General features: G+C 37.4%; 1 protein-coding gene across 1 annotated transcript in view; it reads right to left on the reverse strand.

The window, feature by feature from the left end:
- LOC138064476 (GTP-binding protein Rit2) overlaps nt 1-19252 on the reverse strand; it is a 184067-nt gene that overhangs the window by 107073 nt on the left and 57742 nt on the right. The window contains exon 2 of the mRNA XM_068927295.1: nt 18116-18172. Coding sequence (XP_068783396.1) covers nt 18116-18172 — 57 coding nt within the window. The remainder of the gene's footprint in view (nt 1-18115; nt 18173-19252) is intronic.

The following is a 19252-nucleotide window of genomic DNA, read 5'->3' on the forward strand; positions in this document are numbered from 1 at the left end:
AGAAATGTATTTTTCAAGCAGCATTTTTTACTTATTTTCTTAATTGTACTACTGTCCTTTGTAGTATTATATTTCAAAATGAAATAATGAAAAAAAAATCGTCTTTTCGGTAAAATGAACACATTCACTTTTTTCAGTTTCCCTTTTTAAAGGATATCATTCTGAAGACAGAAGAACAATAATTAATGCAAGCTGAAGCTTCTACCAATTATCTCAGCACTGGAGAAGCAAGATTCATAAAAAATATATCAAACAGCTTTTTCAGCTACGAGCAGGTAACTGCTTCAAGACAAATAGACTTGGATGGTGTACAACTTAAAGGGGAGCTGGAATGGACTTTTCATCTGCATGAGAGACATGTTCCAGTCCCTGAAATATAGGTCAGTTGCCTCTTTCTTCCACTAGTTAATTTTGCCTATATTTCTTCCAACTAATATTCTCTCATCTTCTCTATCTTGTAGACAATTAACTGCACTTAAAAACAATCAGATTTTCTCACATATAGATGAGCCAAAATATGTTTTATTTGGCTGAGGAGGTGCCAATCCAGCAGAAGGAAGTCCAGGCTCAGTCAGTCACACCTGGAGTTCTGCCTCTTGCTGTTCTCCTTGTGTGCCAAAGAGACAGCAGGAGACACAGCTCTAAGTGTGCTTTGATTATCTGCTACATATGCATTTTAATTTAGAGATGCTTCTGAACGTAGGACTGATCATAAATCTGGGTGAGTGAGTGTTGTTTCTAGTTAAAGCAAGGAATTTTTAAGAAGAGAGTGAACGGACAGGAGATAAAAATTTGCATGTCATAGGAATTGCCTATCAAAACATATTGGTCTTATGATTTCCCTTTGCATATAATTATCTTCCTGGAGTGGCCTGTTTTATAATTTGAGTAAGCATTGCTATCAGCATTTTGCAGACAAGGATACCAAGTCGCAGAGGTTGCCTTTCTATGAGCTATGCACACATGATAAGCAATGAATGGCCTATGTCAGTAGAACTGACATATTTGATTACCTTACACCCTGTAAATACTCATAGATAGGGCTATCCTTAAAAATAAGGGAAGTAGCAACATTAGGAATGTACATACCACAACAGACTAATAGTCACAATACTTAAATAAATCTCCTATTTCCACTTCTGCATATTGTTACACAATTCTTTATTATACCAGCAATTAGGAATATTTCAGGACATCCTTTACAGTACTCGCTGCTTTTTATTTCTCAGTATTGAACTGCTTTTGCCACTGTACTGCCATCTTTGTAGCTTGGTCAGATCTTTCAGATTTTGCTCAGTTTTGTGTTATCAGCAAAAGTTGCCCACCCTGATTTATAATAGCCAACATCATTCCAGGCAGAACAATCTTGCTGATGGTTTACAGAACACAGAAAAGTTGACTACTGCCTTCCAAAACCCACAGATGGAAGCTGTTTCTACAGTAAACACATACACTTTGGGCATCTCTGCTGCTGTCTACATTTCAATGAAAGAGAAGCAGAAAATTGATGGAGCATTCCAAGTAGTCAGTACCTCTCTCTTAGGCTTGCTCCTACAGAAAGAATATAGTATAGGCCTTGGGAAAATTAAAATAATAAGAGAGAAAACAAACCATTCCTTTGTTTAGTGTTTATCATAAGAGGAATTCATACATTTATTCATTATACATACAGTTACATGATGAGAGACACAGCACTTTGTTTCAGTTTTCATTTTAGCATTCAAATTAGCATAAACATATTTTCAGATAAGATATTAAACCAAGGTCTTGGCCACATATGTCTTCAGAAAAGATTCTGTAATGTTGTTTTCAAATGACCTTGCCAAATTCAAAAGCATATTACTGCTATGTTCTCCAGCTCTCCTTACTAATCTCAACTGAGGATTCAATTCTCCATTTCCTTTATTTAGACCTGGTTCAGCATTATGACATGTTCTTAAATAAATATCGTGTTCCATTTTAGATGTTCCTGTATTGCCAGTGGTACTTAAAAGTGAAACCTTAAGTGTTCATAAAATATTTTATGATCTCAAGGAGTAAAGATGCAAATAGAAATATCATGGGATATTTCTATTCTGTAAGTCTGAAAATAGAAGAGCACAACACCTCATTTTTCAGCAAATTTTGACCTCCTAAAATAAGCAATGCTAACATCTTCAGTGGAGAACAGAGGCATAGTCAGGCTATGCCCAGGTTCTCAATAAACTTATGCCCTTAATCCTGCTACTGCTAATGAAAAGTAGCGCCCAAATACCTTGAGAAACAGGACCTAGATTACCCACAAACCATCAAGAATGACTGCAGCACAGTAAAGCTTTGCGTTTAAGCCTAGTGAGTCCCATGCATTCTGACTATTTATTATTATTACTTTTTAACTGAGCCGTCTTCATTTTCATACTATGGTCTTACTCCTTTCCTGACTGTACGCTATCTGTGTCTGGTTTCAATAATAGAACTAAAAGCTTCGTCAGCGTAATGGGCATTCTGTTTGGTTCTCACCTCACCGCAGTGCTTCCCCGTTAATGCCATTACGTATCTGTCTTAAAACAGCTGCTCTGAAATTAAGTTTCTCCCTTTTGTTGGGCTGCTTAATGTTTCAGATGTGTATAGTGCAGGGCAAGACTGAAAACAAACAGCTGCTGCAGGAGCCTGATTGATTTTCAGCATCGGGTACTAATGCTCCAGCTCTGCCAGTGACCTGAAATGCACTCCGTGCCTTCCAAATTGGGAAATGGGTTATTCACTGCGCTTTCTGTCTTCCCTTTTTTTGTGGTCACGTCTATAGATATGTGCAAGCATCTCTTCCTCAATGTCAGCTTGCAGTTTCATTACTGTGGTACTCTTTCATTCTGTGCTGAAAAGGAAGGGAAGCACAAGCAACTCAATCTCACTTAGTCTGTGATAGGCACAAAAAGAAGCATTATTTGTCCTCTAAAAGGTGTATGTGAACAGAAATCTGAGTGAATTGGAATCTAAGTCAGAACTGGTTTGTCTTCTCCCACTGGCTCCTTATTATCAGGCTGATGACAACAAACTTGTTGGAAAAGGAGACAGCAATGACTTTCTACTTCCAGCCAGCAGTGGTCTGGGTCACCTTTAAGAAGCACCAAAATTAAGAGTTAATTTATGGCAGAAAAAGTTGTATAGGAGAAGTTTCCATCTACAAGGTCTCATCAACAAGGAGACAAAATATAAAGTCAAATAGAAAATTCAAGGTGAGATCAACTTTCAGGCAAATAAGGTTAAGCATGTGTGATCTAAGTGGCCAGCAAGGCAAACTGATTGCTACCTTCTGCAGTTGTACAGCACCTTGCACAAAGTTATGGGGACTCAAAAGTTATTGCACAGTGCAAATACATTATAACAACAGTACATATGAACATAACACTTTCAGTGTGTGTTTGTGGTAGCACAGAAACCATCCAAACCTACCCATCATTGATTACAATACCAATGCCAAGATCCACCTTTTCCACTACTACTTGTCCTTGGTAAAGTGAACACTTTCACAATATTGCCTAGGATAAAACAATCATATTTCTTTTACTTAAATTTAGACTCAAATATTCTGATGAAACAAGTCAATAAATCCTTTAACTGTGAGTACTAGTATTGATGGGGGTGCCTTACTATAGTGCTTATATATAATATATATAGTGCTTACATAGTGCTTATATACAACGTGTGTGTCTGTATGTGTGTTTGTTTAGTTATGTATGTATTCATCTACATATGCAAACATAGAGAAGCATAAATGTCTGAGAGTATCTGAATGTGTAAGATGACAATCACAGAATCATAGAATCACAGAATGGTTGAGGTTGGAAGGGACCTCTGGAGATCATCTAGTCCAACCTCCCTGCTCTAGCAGGGTCCTCTAGAGCACATTGCACGGGACCGCGTCCAGGTGGGTTTTGAATGTCTCCAGGGAAGGAGACTCCACTACCTCCCTGGGCAACCTGTCACCCTCACAGGGAAGTTTTTCCTCAAGTTCAGATGGACCTTCCTGTGGTTCAGTTTCTGCCCGTTGCCTCTTGTCCTGTCGCTGGGCACCACGGAGAAGAGTCTGGCCTCATCCTCTTGACAGCCCCCCCTTCAGATACTTGTATATATTGATCAGAACCCTCCTGATCCAGGCTAAACAAATCCGGCTCCCTCAGCATTTCCTCATAGAAGAGATGCTGCAGTCCCCTCATCTTCTTTGTAGCCCTCCGCTGGACTCTCTCCAGGAGTGCCACGTCTCTCTTGTCCTGGGGAGCCCAGAACTGGACACAGTACTCCAGGGGAGGCCTCCCCAGGGCTGAGGAGAGGGGCAGGATCACCTCCCTCCACCTGCTGGCAACACTCTGCCTAATGCACCCCAGGAGACCATTGGCCCTCCTGGCCACAAGGGCACACTGCTGGCTCATGCTCAACTTGTCCACCAGCACTCCCAGGTCCTTCTGTGCAGAGCTGCTTTCCAGCAGGTCAACCCCCAGCCTGTACTGGTGCCTGGGGTTATTCCTGCCTAGGTGCAGTTCCCTGCACTTGCCTTTGCTGAATTTCATGAATTTCCTCTCTACGCATTTCTTGACCCTGTCGAGGTCCTTCTGAATGGCAGCACAGCCTTCTGGTGTGTTAGCCACTCCCCCCAGTTTAGTATCATCTGTGAACCTGCAGTGAGTGCATTCTGTCCCTTCATCCAGGTCACCGATTAACAAGACTGGACCTAGTACTGACCCCTGGGAGATACCGCTAGCTACAGGCCTCCAACTAGACTCTGTGCTGCTGATCACAACCCTCTGAGCTCTGCCCTTCAGCCAGTTCTCAATTCACCTCACTGTCCACTCACTGGAGCCTGCACTTTCTGCGCTTGCCCATGAGGATGTTATGGGAGAGGTAGTGTGAAAAGCCTTGCTGAAGTCAAGGTAGATAACATCCACTGCTCTCCCCTCATCTACCCAGCCAGTTGTCCCATCAGAAGGCTATCAGGTTGATTAAGCATTATTTCCCTTTGGTGAATCCATGCTGACTACTTCTGATCACCTTCTTGTCCTCTACGTGCTTTGAGATGGCCTCCAGGATGAGCTGTTCCATCACCTTTCCCGGGATGGAGGTGAGGCTGACTGGCCTGTAGTTCCCTGGCTCCTCCTCACCCTTTTTGAAGATTGGGGTAACGTTTACTTTCTTCCAGTCCTCAGGCACCTCTCCTGTTCTCCATGCCTTTTCAAAAACGATCGAGAGTGGCCTAGCAATACAATAAATTAATCCATATGTGGAGTACTAAAAATGTATAAAAATATTTACCTAGTCCTGAAAAGATTTAGGCCAGGAGCAGACTGAAGATCAAAAAATTTTCAGTACAGATGACTTCTGCTACGATACATAGGCTTTTTTAATACTAGTAGTATATATTTTTTTTTTTTTACTATTTATAATATTTTGCTTTCCAGTTGCAGGGTTTTCTTTTTTTTTTTCCTGCCATAAAATGCAGGATGCGACGATCAGTTATTAGTAAAAGCAAAATACATGTTCAAAAAGCCTTTGAAAAGTAAAATCATTAAGAGTTGCAGTCAAATTCTAATTACAATTCATATAATTAAGATGAAGTCTAGAAAACAATGTATCCCCTTCCTTCTTTCTCAAAGACACACGTATGGCGAATTTGATTTCCTTATGACATAACAGCATATTGTGAAATGTAGGATTCCCTTGGAAGTGGAGTAGGCCACCCTGTATTAATAACAGCAGACTTCTGAGAGAGATGCTGAGGTACAGCAGAGATTTGCCTAGAAGACTGACAAAACCTGTTTGAATAATTTGGCCCAATGAAGTCACTACCAGTACTGATGTAAATACTGTTTTCAACAAAGCCCCCATTTATGGTTTTAATTTGCAAACATGCACCAAAGTGACTAAATTTATATAAATATTTATAAAGGCTATGACTTACTGCTCAGAAAACTCACTCCACACTTCATCAGATCTCGTATCAGAAAACTCACTCAACACTTCATCAGACCTTGTATTACAATCCTTCAAGCAGGCTAAATGTTGCTTATAAACTGTCCTCCCTATAGGAATAAGACTATTCGTTTGGGTCACGAATATTTTTTTCAGAATCAGTTCTATACAAGAAAATATGATTCCTTACAAATGCTAATATTTTGGCAAATCGATTCTAAAGATAACTCAGGCAAATTGTTGCTGTAGCACTCGCTTTTCTGTTAGAAACCACTTACAATATAGATTATGCTACTAATATTTAATAAAGGCATATCATTATTTTCTCTGCTTCCAGAAAAATGCCAATTACTTCAAAGATGTACATGAACAAAGTGAACAAAGTACTCCTGTTTAATCAAAACATGATAATTAACAGGAGTCTCGGTATCCTTATCTTGGGGAACAAGAATAGCAGGTAGCAATTTCACTACTCTTTCAAGTCTGTGATTGTGCTATAAAGTGGGGGAATCTGACAGCTATGAATTCACTTCCTGCCATTTCAGGGGGAGTAATTAACAAGTTGACTACATCTGTGTGGCTATTAGCTTGGTTGGGGCTTTGGATTTAGTAGGGTGTAGAAGGCTGCTGGCTTCTATGAAAGAAAGGTTAATGGAGACATTTGTCCTGTGACAAAGAATTTTGAACAGAGCTAGATAAATCATCCACCTCTATCTAGGATATCATACCATGAATATCTCCTCCAAATTCACAGATCATTTTAGGAGGTATTTTTTATAAATCATAATATACAAGGCAGAAGAAATCTAGTTTTCCACTGGTGATGCTCTTTAAGAAGATGCAAGTTTCATTTCAATTCAGCTTATGATCCCAATCATATTGGTCATGCTTGCATGTGCATTGTGATACCTCTTAAACAACCAGAGGGCTAAAGACATAGAATGACTTAGGTGTTCACTCCAGTCTCAGTCATCTAGTTCACAGGATCTTTGAATCTTCTCCTCAGTTGCCACATAATTTTGAATAGGATAGGATGGATTCTGCCCAGCTTTATGGCCTAAGGTATTCATCTGGCCTATTTAAGATGTATATGTTGGGATGAGATGAACCATAATCTAGAATGTCTGTACATTTATATTGTGAATTAGAGAACCAAGTGTGACTTCACTGTGGATTATAGTTCTGCATAAACAAACAAACTCACCTGCCTTAAGGTCATCAGTCAGATTGACATTGTGCTCACACTCAAGCTATAGACTAAGATCTAAATACCCCAGATTACATGAGTGGCTTGATCCACTGTGATTGTGTATATCAGACTCTGCTAAAAGCCCTACAGCAGCAAAAACCTAAGAAGAGCTATTGTCTCAGTTTTCTACAGTCATTCAGTGTTTTGTGTATCGGTCTAAGTCTGAAGGAAGGCTTGAGAGTTTACCTCCAAGAGAAAGCTCTTTTGTGGTGAGAAGAAGTACTCTCCAAAACTTCTCCCCACTCCAGTTTAATAGATTTATTAAGTAAAGAGTTGGTGAATCAAACCGGGGGTAGAGAAGGATTTTTCCATTGAGTCAAAGCAAAAATATCAGTTGCTGAGATACAGGTCTTCAGCCTGTTTCTTTTCCTGTACGAAGCTGACCTGGAAAAAAAAAAAAAAGTCTATTTTGTGTAGAATAGCCAACAAATTTTGAATAAAGATTTCTATCCTTGACTAACTCTTTCTAGATTCTTAATATGACAGATATCATTATCAAAGGATTCTAATCTAGTTGTTTCCCTAACTAGTAGTAGTAGTAGTAGTAGTAATAGAGAATATTCCTCAGAATTGCTTTGATTTTGTCATAGTTAAGAGAAAAGTCTTTTTTGTCCTCCCTAGACTTTAATCTGGCTAACCAGTGCTTAAAAGTCTATCACAGAACACTGCTAAATACAGGACTGGAGTATTTTTCTTCTATGTTTAGCAGATACACTGTTAAGCTAGAAGGCATTGGAACAGGTTGCCCAGAGAGGAGTCTCCTTCCCTGGAGATATTCAAAACCCGTCTGGATGTGATCCTGGGCAATATGCTCTAGGTGACCCTGCTAGAGCAGGGAGGTTGGACTAGATGATCTCCAGAGGTCCCTTCCAACCTAAACGATTCTGTGATTCTGTGATTCTGTATCTGGGAGGAATATAGTGGCTATATACCACAATTTGATCCTCCACTGACACTTTGCTCATTGGAGAGGAGAAGATAGCCAAAGCAGGAATGTCTCTTAATTCTAACCCAAAGAGAGTTAAAGGAGATTGGATGATAATAAGTAGGAATCATTAATAGTTAAGAGGTAGGGGTGCTTTCTTCCATGCGACCATGCAGCATATGTCTCTCATGGCACCCACATAGCAGAAAGAGTTTTCTCTCCTGTTTCAGACATGGCAGGCAGATGTTGAACAGAGGTATTTGGGAAATACAGCGTCATGCATCCACTTGCTTGCTTTTTGAAACAGGGGAGAAAGGAAACATCAGTTCACTGGCTAGAGTATCAATTAACATCATTTACAGCAGGTAAAGGCTCTAACTGAGAACATAAAGAGTAAAATCATAGCAGGTCAACAGTTCATCTAATCCATTTTCCTCTTTTGGAAAGTGATCAGTAGCCCAAGGAAGCCCATGTAGTGATTCTTCCCTGGTATACTCTCTCAGCTTTCAAGTATCTGCACCTCAAGTGCCCTTCTGAGAGAGAAGTAGAATCTTTGTTTTAAATTGTCTTGATGGACTTTTTTCCTCCAGACAGTTTCCTAAATGGTTTTTGAATCCATGTGTACTTTTGGCATAGATAATTATCTCTATTCTCTTTGAGAACAGAGATCAGCTTGGGAAGGGATTTTTGTCTCAGAGGCTAGTGTCTAAGAGAGAAGCTAGGTGAGATGACTGACTCAGTTTTCACAAGCCACCTCTCCCAAAAGGAGAAGGTCTCTTTTCTCCTCTTTCATGTCCACTTATCCTCATGTTCCCCCAGTTCATGGTTCTATGCCATCTCCTGTGCCACTTCTGCAGCTTACTGAACTGTTTGCTAACTGATTCAACTCTCTAACCTGGTAGACAAAACAGGTAGGCCTATTTTGTTTTGGGGTGGCTTAGTTTTCTTCCGGACTAGTGTTGAATCAGCTCAGAAAGGAGTCCAGTGAAGCCAATAAGGCTGGGAGAAGGGGAGATGGGGGTGGGACTTCCTCCTTTTCTGCAGGAATGAGTTGTTAGATTTGGCTCATCTCATCTTGTAATATCAAAATCAGTTGTGAGCTTCCAAAGTCTGTTCCTAAGATGTGATAGCCCATGCGTTCTTCCTTGTTCATGGTTCAGGATAAAGAAACAAGTTACCTCTACATTGTGTCTCCTCTACATAGCATTTCCTCTACATAGTATTTCCCTGCCTGAGAAGTCACAGCATATTGCAGACACTCATACGTGAAGCTACCACCTGGTACCACCACGGCTGAAGTGCATCTGCCAGCACAACCGCTGCTTTATGCTTTCCAAGGGCGTGAGTGATGGACACAGACCGGCAACTGCATTTCCAAGATTAGACTGCAGGCCTAAATACTAGCGAAGGATTTCTGATTAACCTTCCACCTCTGAGCAGGTGTATTGGTGCAATGATAACAGGAAAATGACAGGTGCAGGAACAGCTCTCTGGGCCGGCTACTCCAGCCTTCACTAGAGAGACACAAACTGCGTTTGCCTGCCTGCTATAGTTTATATCTGAGGTATTAGCAAAGGAAAATTACTTGATTAAGCACTGTTTCCTGAGCCTCTGAAAATGCTAAGTGACAAGTAGCTGTCACCTGCTGTAAAAAGCTCTCAAATAATTGTATGATGAGTTGCATTTGTAAGAAAATATGTGACAAAAAAGTAGCAGACATCAAGTGTGTGCCCAGGATTTTAGATGTGAATCACCTTGGGTAAGCACCCAGAAATATAATTGATTGCTTAGGTTATATCTTACATGAAGTCTGCAAGCTGTTTAGATTTCACTAATTGGTGTATCAAGGAAAAGTCCTGGAAAAGAAAGTTTAACAGCAGAGCTATAGATCATGTATCTAAGTAACATCATATATTTAGAATGGGTCTGGACTGTTTCATTAACAGAGAAAACAGTGAAGTTCTCAAGAGAGGAAGGAATAAAGAATCAAAGATCACCTTGAACTAAGAATGCATACAGCTGAAACTGATATGTTGAGAGATGATCCAATTATCATTATCTGTTCTTTAAAGTGAAACTACCACCTTTTCAAATATTTATTTCCAAGAGAAATAGGAGTTTTTTTTTTTTTTTTTTTCTAACAAATTGTTTTCACTGCAGAAAGAAAGATCTGCTAGGATTTTCCAGTCTCCATCCTCCTTCAAATACTTTGTTTCTCATTATGGAACGATATTATCACAGTATTAAGCAGAGGGCTGACATTTTAACTGCCTTATTGTAGTCTAAACTAATGAAACAACTTACGAGCTTCTTGCATTCCTACTTTCTTTGATGCTACTCCTTTTTTTTTCTATTTATGATTTTCTTCAGCCTTCCAATGGGAGCACCCATGCTGCCAGACACATACCAAGATTCTTTCTTTGCCCACCATAATAAGGATTCTGCACGGCCCTCCCATCTTATGTTTTCCTCCCTTCACTGACAGACGGCTTTCCGGACATTCACAGAGATACCATCAAGATCTGTGAAGATCTTCTTATACTTAATGGAAATACAGGTTTTATTCAGTGGCCCACATATAGATGTCTGTTTCTATTTAATATACTCTAAGGTATGTTGTCTGGTTTTTAGTTCCTGGATTAGAAGGGCATACATCCTCCAAAGGTCTTGTATCATATCACATCCACAGGGGGCCAGATGGTAGTTCATGAGACCTATGGGAGACCTACAGCTTTGTGAATCAAGAATTTAAACCCAGGCAGGATAACATAGGGAATCTTCAATGGCTCTAGGAGCCTGTAATAAGGGAACTGAGTCAAGCCCTCAATTTCCATTCTGAAGTCTCCCTAAATCCAACATAAGAGGATCCTAGATACACAGCTCACATGCAGACATTTTAATTTAGGTCTCTGAATCTGGAGCTCAGTCCTAGCCTAGTAGACATAACCTCTGCTTGCTCATCTTCCTCCATATAAATCAGAGTGCTTTCTATAGGCACTATTAATTCCTTAATGAGACATATGATGCAGATACAAAAATGAAAACTTAATAATACAACACAAATTCAAGAATTTGGTTCAAATGTATGTTTCCATTTCCCATTTTATATAATGATAAATACGGAACACAAATATAGGTAATTTAAATAAGTCTAGAAAAAAAAGTCAGAAAACCCTTGGAGACACTCTCAAGACAAAGTGCAGATCATTTTTAAAAGTTGTTTATCCAGTCTCAGATAAGGCTAATAAATGTATGGAGAATGACAAATGAAAAGCAGTCACTACTGGTTAGCTCTAGATTATATGAAACTTGTAAAACAAAAAATAATTTTTGATTTCAAATCCAGTTTGAATGTGTGAGTTCTTGTTCCAATTACCACAAATATTTTACCTTTTATGGGAAAATGAGAATGAAAATGAAATTAGGGATGGAATACAAGCATACATATGTTTTAGATAATAGTAGAAATAATCTAAAAAATTTCATAAGTACCCTAAAAAGAAATTTGAACAGTACTTTTTTGGTAAGAGGTGTCTTCTGATATAGTAGATGTGTTCCACCTTTGTCTTCTTTCACTCTATCATTACTAACGGCATCTTGATCCTATTATTTTGTCCTCTCCATTATAGTACCCTGACAATAAGTATGATATTCCTTGTACAGACATTTTGAGGATGTATTATATAAGCTTAGAATATTTCCAGTCACATTTTATCTTTTTTTCTCAGATTCACCCACATGTTTCCATCAGTTTATTAAAGATGAGTTCAAATGTGTTTTATTTAATGCATTGGTGAATGCATTACTACATTAGGAAATCTCATGGAAATTCATGTGCTTAATGCCAAAGTGCCTCCCATCCCACACCCATTTCAATTAAAGCATGACATTGACACAGCCTTAATGCCCTCAACTGCTCATTTGACACAATCTCATGCAGTGATATCTCACCAAAACAGGAAGCTGCTTTCGCATCTCGTTTGCATTATGTATTCATTTTAAGATTAGTCACATGGCTAATGAGCATCTTGGAGGCTGTCCAGTTTGCCACACTATGTCATGCTTCCTTTCGTGCCACTCTACTTGCATTAACTCCCTGTGATACTGCCAAAGAACGTACAGAGTGTAAATTGCTCTCATCCATTTGTTCCAGAAAATGGTCACATTCACTGCCGCTTGGAAATTGTTCCCATTGTTGATTGCAATTAAATATTAAATGTGCACTGAAATCATTTCATTTTCATGAAGTGCTAACCTCTGAAATTTTGCCCACATATGCTCTGTCCAATACTAAAAGATTTTTTCTCCTTTTCCTCCTCATTTACTTACAAAAATAATATGTCCCTGTCTCAAAAGTCTGAACTGGAATGGCTGCAGCAAGCCTAAAATACAGAAATTATTCCTGCTTTATCTGGAAGTGGAATTAAATTCAAAGTCACAACATCAAAATTAACACTTCAAATATCCTTTAACTTTTTCAGTAACTTTGTTAGTAGATTTGCTCAATACTCTAAACAAATCTACAAACATCTATTCGTATATTTAAGTATATGCATATTTATTTATATTTGTACAAAATGTCAAGCAATTTGAGTTTCTCAAGATCTTAGAAGCTTTTCCAAACTATGATAGTCGGCTAAGACAAAGAGAGGTTTCATACACTAGAAGGGACCGTTTACTATGATCATTTATTCTGCCATGGTCACTAATCAGACAACTTCTCTTAATAAATTCCCATTGCAAGAAAAATGCACTGCTCAGAAAAACAGAACAAATAGCAGCCTCTTCCCTCAGAAAAAACCTCACACTAGTCTCTAAAAATCTCTGGTGTTCGATTGTCCATCACAACATTCAGTTAGTCATTCAAAAGTATAATTAGTCCCTCTATAAATGATAAACACAGGAGTCTGGAATTCAGGTGGGAGAAAAACATTATTCTAAATCTATTTTCATGGCTCTTTTAGGATGAAAATTAGCATGTTTGAGATGTTTGTATGTATTTGAAAGATACTACAAAGAAAGATACTACTATGAGCTTACCATATCATATAAGGTAGTGATTGAAATACTCTTTTAATAAATATTCTGCATTATCTCACATTAGCAGCAGCTATCTGAGATAAGCAAGATCCCCAGTAACATTTCAAAAATGTCAGTGGATAACAGAAAAATGTAAGCATAAAGAATCATTATATTCTAATTGTATATTTCTACTATATTGCTAGAGATATGAGTCACTGTAGAAAAACAAAAATCTAATGCGTAAGTAAAACAATCTCTAACCATAATGAAAAGGAGAGATAAGGAAATCCATATTCTTAGGGACTATGACAAAAAAGGGAAAAACAATGCCTCCGAATTTTTAATGATGCATGATCCTTACTGCACAGTGTTCAGAATAAGCTCTTCAGGGTGTGTTTGCAGGGAAGCAGAAATGGGAAGGGGAAGAACATTTAGCAGCATATTAAATTTATATGACTTGTTTGTATCTCTGGTCAATAACAGCAAGAAATTTTCATCATAGCCTCATGTTAGAATAGGTAAAACACAGAAACATATTCTCATCTTTACTCTATCCTTAAAGCCCATTATCTTACCAGTTTACAGATGATGTATACTTTCCTAAAATGAGGAAAACATCTTCTAAGGGAAGTCAATTGCCCTAGCATATGCTTGCATGGAACCAGGAGTAGGTAAGGACATAAAATTTGTCCTTTATACCAAAAAAAAAAAAAAAAAAAAAAACCCAAAACAAATGAAAGTACTGTTTAGAATCAACAAGATTTGGAATTTTATGAAATAAAATATGAAAATCACTTGGCAGCCATTTATTTTTAAGTTCAAGCAAAACCGATTACAATTTCAACTATTAGTTTCCTGGTTTCAGGTTTCCTGTGTGTCTCTTATAATCACAAATAATCACAAATAGATCATTCAGGAAGGTTTTTTGGCTCTTTCGTATGGGCTGAACCTGGTTCAGTTTTGCTTTTTACTTAGAATATCACCCAAATTATATCAGTCCTATCCTCATACGCTTTGGGAATAGTTTATTGTTCCATCTTCCTTAACTAGTTGCAAGTATAGTTCACAAGAATCTAGAGATGAAAAAACAGCTGAAATTGTTATTCTATTCCCATGTCAATGCTTAAGGTGGAGAGGACCACAGGCTTATTAGTATATACCAAAAGATGTCTGTATAACATGGAAAATTATACCTGTTTTCAGGGTACTATAAGAGGCCAAAAAGAGGTCAAAACAAGGGAAAAGTTAAATGACTAACATAGTTAAATGGATAGCAACAAGTTAAATGTTTATAGTCATTTAGTAGTCATAGGGAATTATTGAAGTCTTTCTTCCAAATTTTAAAGGGATCAGCCTCTGGGATTTGAAAGACAATAATGTTATTTACAAAGGTACCTCCAATTACTTTTCCTCCCTGTCTCCTCCTCCTAGTTCTATTAGTACATCTCCTAGGAAAATCCCCGTCACAATGCAAGGAGGTATAATATCCTTTCTGTCAGCACTGCCCACTTAAATCAAGGCTAAATTTGCATGGACAAGTACAGTGATTACTGCTACAGCATTCTCACACCATCCCTGAACAAAGAGACTTGTGCAGCTAGTGCCAGAACATTAAGGAAAAGCATGTAGGCATTTATTAGATTCTTATGTCCATGTAAATCAAAGGAAACAATAGACCTTACCCTAAAGCTTACCTGCAGCATAGTAGACTTAGCAGGATGGTTAATATTTGAAATTTGTGGATTATCATTCTGTCATATAATATAATATTTTTGTTATTTTCATAGGATATCTTCTTCTCAGTGACGTTCACAGAAAGCACTATGGCTTAAAACATCCAAGACAAATAATACCACAGGTAGGCAGAAAATGTTATTTTCAAAGAAGTACACTAAGATCTGAGGGTGTGTCCAGAAAAGCTCAGGACAGCTCATGAGTTCCAGAACTAGGATACAAATTGCTGAGAAATTAACCAGGGACCTAAAATGCATGACACAGAAGAAAGGCAATATATTGATTTTTAGAGAGACCAGTGATTTCAGACATAGCTGAAAAGCTGTGTTCACTTTTATGCTCTCCCACTCTGCTGGAAGGTGAGAGAATGTAAAACGTAAAGGTTCATTTCATACATGACCTGGTTTTATTTTCTTTCCTCAACACGTGCTGCTGGCTTACTGTGAGAAACAACTCTCTAACTAGACAGATCACTCTTCTGTCTCAAAACGATAACTTTTCTGTTGCATAAAACATTTTTGGGGGGACAGGTTCCTCGAAACCTTAGAGGAATAACCTCCCCTCGGGTAACTCCTGTTATCAACATAGCCTTGGCCCTGGATACACTAATTCTGGGTCACTGTTTTTTCTGCTACCCCAGAACATTCTCTAGAACTGTAATATCTTAGTAGATATCTGGAAAATACCTACTGTATGCCTACTTGTCGATGTGCTGAGATGAATCCTATGATTTGAGACCCGTATTTCAAAAGTATTAATAGTACTTCTAATACTATAAACCTTTTCAGTGTACCGAGATTTTTAAATGTATTTAAAACAACAAATAATTCCTTCAATTTGTTTTTTATCCAACTTTGAGCGATCGTACCAGCAATGCATCCAACAGGAAACGTATATACTTATAGCACACGATTATACTCTGCTGTTCAGTACATATTTTAAAGCATGAATAGAAAATAAGCCTGTCTCAGGATGTTTTCAGCATGTTCTGAGAGACAGAAGTGCTGAACAGATAAAACTCAGAGTCCTGCTTCCAGCTCTGCCCCTGGCGAGCTATGTGAACTTGAATTCAAAATTTCACTTCTTTTTTTCCTATCTCCTTCTCTCTTTTCCTATTTAGACTGTCAGTTTTACTGGGTAGAAGCTGCCTCTTACTCAAGGAGACCTTCATCCTGATTAGGTCCTCTAGGCATTCCTGTACTGTGTACTTACAATGCATCATAAGCTTTCTTTCTTTTTATGATTATTTATTATTCATATTGTGGTAGTGTCTAGAGACCAATAAGTTAAGATTATGACAAGATACAATATATGGATAAATATAGATGGCAGGTGGATTGTTAATAATGAAAAGGGATGTATGTACATAACTTAATGGTGTCACTAACTACTAATTCTCTTCTCCTCTTTTCCAATTACATGTGACTAGGTTTTTTTTCCTGAGTGCAACAAATGAATTCGCTGTAATGCCCTTGTAGTTTTGCCTTCTTTAGAGTTGATACATTTAATTTTATTTTATGATTTTTGCAACGGTTATAAAATTCCTACATGTGTGAATAGTTTTCATCCTTAAATGAATAAAATAAACATCCAGTAAAATGTAAAATCACATTTTTATTACTGTTATTCATATTAGTAATTATAGTAGCACCCAAAAGATGCTCATGTGCGAAGAAAAACGGACTTTTGACAACCATTCTTGCCATGCACAAGGCGGAAGCTAACTATATGACAGGAATTACAAATATTAGACAGATATTTTCAAGGTAATGATTGTCTCAGACTGGAGAGGTGAAATACACTTCTAACATATGTGATATACTCTATGCAAAGATTAACTCACATCTTTCTTGAGTGAATGGTGAATAGTTAAAATCTTCAAGCCCCTTTTGTCTGCCTCCCTTGTCAAGACATATCTCATACGGCATCTACTTTTTTCAGGTCATTGGCAAACCATCCCAAGACCTGTAAAATACAGTCATATTCCTTCTTTTTTATTTCTTATTATATGGGCTTTTCTTTTTTTTACTTTAATGGTCACAGAAATGATATTTTTATTGGAAATCATTTGGTTAGCTTTATCTGATACATTTTAATATTTCAATTCAATCAGTGTAAATGATCCAAATAATAAAAAAGTATGGAGTTAAAAGAAAAAAAGAAGAGAATGATCAGTGGACATTAGAAGCTTGATGAGAAAACCGATTTTGGATTTATCTGAAACTGATGATTTTTGAGAATTCTTGAGTTACAGAGAGAAAATCAAGAGAAATCCTTCTTGAAAAGCACCTTAGCTAGCTTTCTTAAAGAGCAATGGAGACTATCATACACCCAGACACTCCCAACAAGCCCCTTCCTTAGCTTAGTATTACAGGACTCAGATGCCTGTACATTTAAAGGCAGTTGGTTAGGCTATTAATAGATTACGTTCAATACAATACAAGAGAAATCCAGGGCTGCTCAAGCTATTAAAATTTCTTCATTTTTTACCCTATTAATATCTTCCAAATTTGTACTTCATTTAGAATAGGGAAAAATATTTGACTTTTTTAAAATGAAATACAGTTTTGCCACAATCACTTTGAACTCATTGACTTAGAAATAGAAATACAGTTCAGTCAATTAGAATTCATCCTAGATTTCTCTTCCAGCTCACTTTCTCATTGTACTTCAGCAACATAGTCATTAGGCAGTGTTTGACATCTGAAAAAGATGATTTTCAGTGCATTCCAGATGCATGCAAATATTTATTATTATAATGCCATTAAATCCAATAGAGTTAACGGAGTATGTGTTCCTAGAGCACAACTTTAGTATATTAAATTCAGTAGTCCTTCCTATTTTTTTCTAAAACATATCAACTAAGAGTTTAAAAGTAGAAAACAGTATGAAAATAGCAAAAGTCTACCTATCTCTTCCAGACTGGTCAGTTTTTACCTTATTTAAATATATTATCTTGAAAGACTTTTTTCCATCTTTTGAGACTTCTGCTTTCTTTTCTGTGACTATAATTACACAGTCAGTATTAGTTATAAAGCATGAAGCCAAAAATCTGTTGTTAAAAGAGATCTTCTACAAAGCATTTCAGGAGCAAATGACTCTGGTACGACCGTGACACAATTTAATTGTCATCAGACAAGCAAGGTTCAATCTAAAGTTTACAAATCTTGCTTCTAACCCCTGAGTATCTCAAATAGGCAGAAAGATTGAAAGGGATGAAGGACAGAATAATCTTTACTCACCTATAGTTGGATCATGATAGTCAGGGAACCGATGGCTTATGAACTGCATTGTCATTGCTGGAGAGGAGAAAGACAAAGGGAAGGAAAAAGAGTGGTATTACTTTCTTTAAATAACAATAAGCAAAATACAAGCAGAGAATTCACTCTTCCAAATACCAGCCTAGAAAGTGAGTCAAAAGTCTGTTTCATGTCTATAGCTGCAGGAATGCAGTTGTATTACAATGATAACTAAGCACAGATAAATAGAAAAATCAAAAATTTAAAATTTCATTTGTAATTTGTCTTAATTTCTTCTGTTATGAAACTTAATTTATCAATTTCTGTATTAAAATGTTATATCTTTTTAATACTTGGTAAAAACTGTTAACTCACTGGAGTGTCTAGAGAAAAATCTAAACTAAACTAAACCAAAAATTTTTCTGTTTCCCCAGTTATATCATAGTGGAGCCTAACTAACCTTAATTAGGTACTCCAGCTGATATCTCCACAAAACAACCATAATTGTGAATCATGTCTTTATTACGCTGAGTAATATAATACACCACCATAAAAAAAATCAAGATTTAGAACTTCTTTTTGTATTTAAAATTATATAGAGTCAGTGAGTTGTCCGCACTGTCTTTGCGGTGAATACGGAACAGACTTTAATTTAGAAGACTAACTCATAAAAAGGTGTCCATGGTGTATTACAAATTAACACCAACCACAGAACCTGATTTGATTTCTGAATGCATCTTATGAATATCTAACTCATTAAACTTGATGCAGCACACAAACACTTCTCTTAACCACATAGAACTTGGCTTCTTCTGGAAAACTGCTTTATGAAATAATATTACCTGCTCTTAGAAATTTAGTTACATCAGCTTGCAGGGAAATTGCTTGCATCATTTGGACGAGGGGGGCCCTGGAAGTGAAATGCCAATTTATGTAGAAAGCCAGAAGCATTCATATTCTGTTCAACAATAAGGTTCCCGAATGCCATCTGAAGTTCATGAACCTTGAATAACCAAGAAAGTAGGCTTAGGTATTCAATGCTTTGCTTAGATCACAGTAGTGCATCACTACATCAGTAGAACAATGTGGGAAGTTCAGCTGTCTGTGACATTTTTCCTCAGGTGTTTGAATTCTAACCTC

The sequence above is a fragment of the Struthio camelus genome, chromosome Z (genome assembly GCF_040807025.1).
Source record: "Struthio camelus isolate bStrCam1 chromosome Z, bStrCam1.hap1, whole genome shotgun sequence".
Lineage (NCBI taxonomy): Eukaryota > Metazoa > Chordata > Aves > Struthioniformes > Struthionidae > Struthio > Struthio camelus.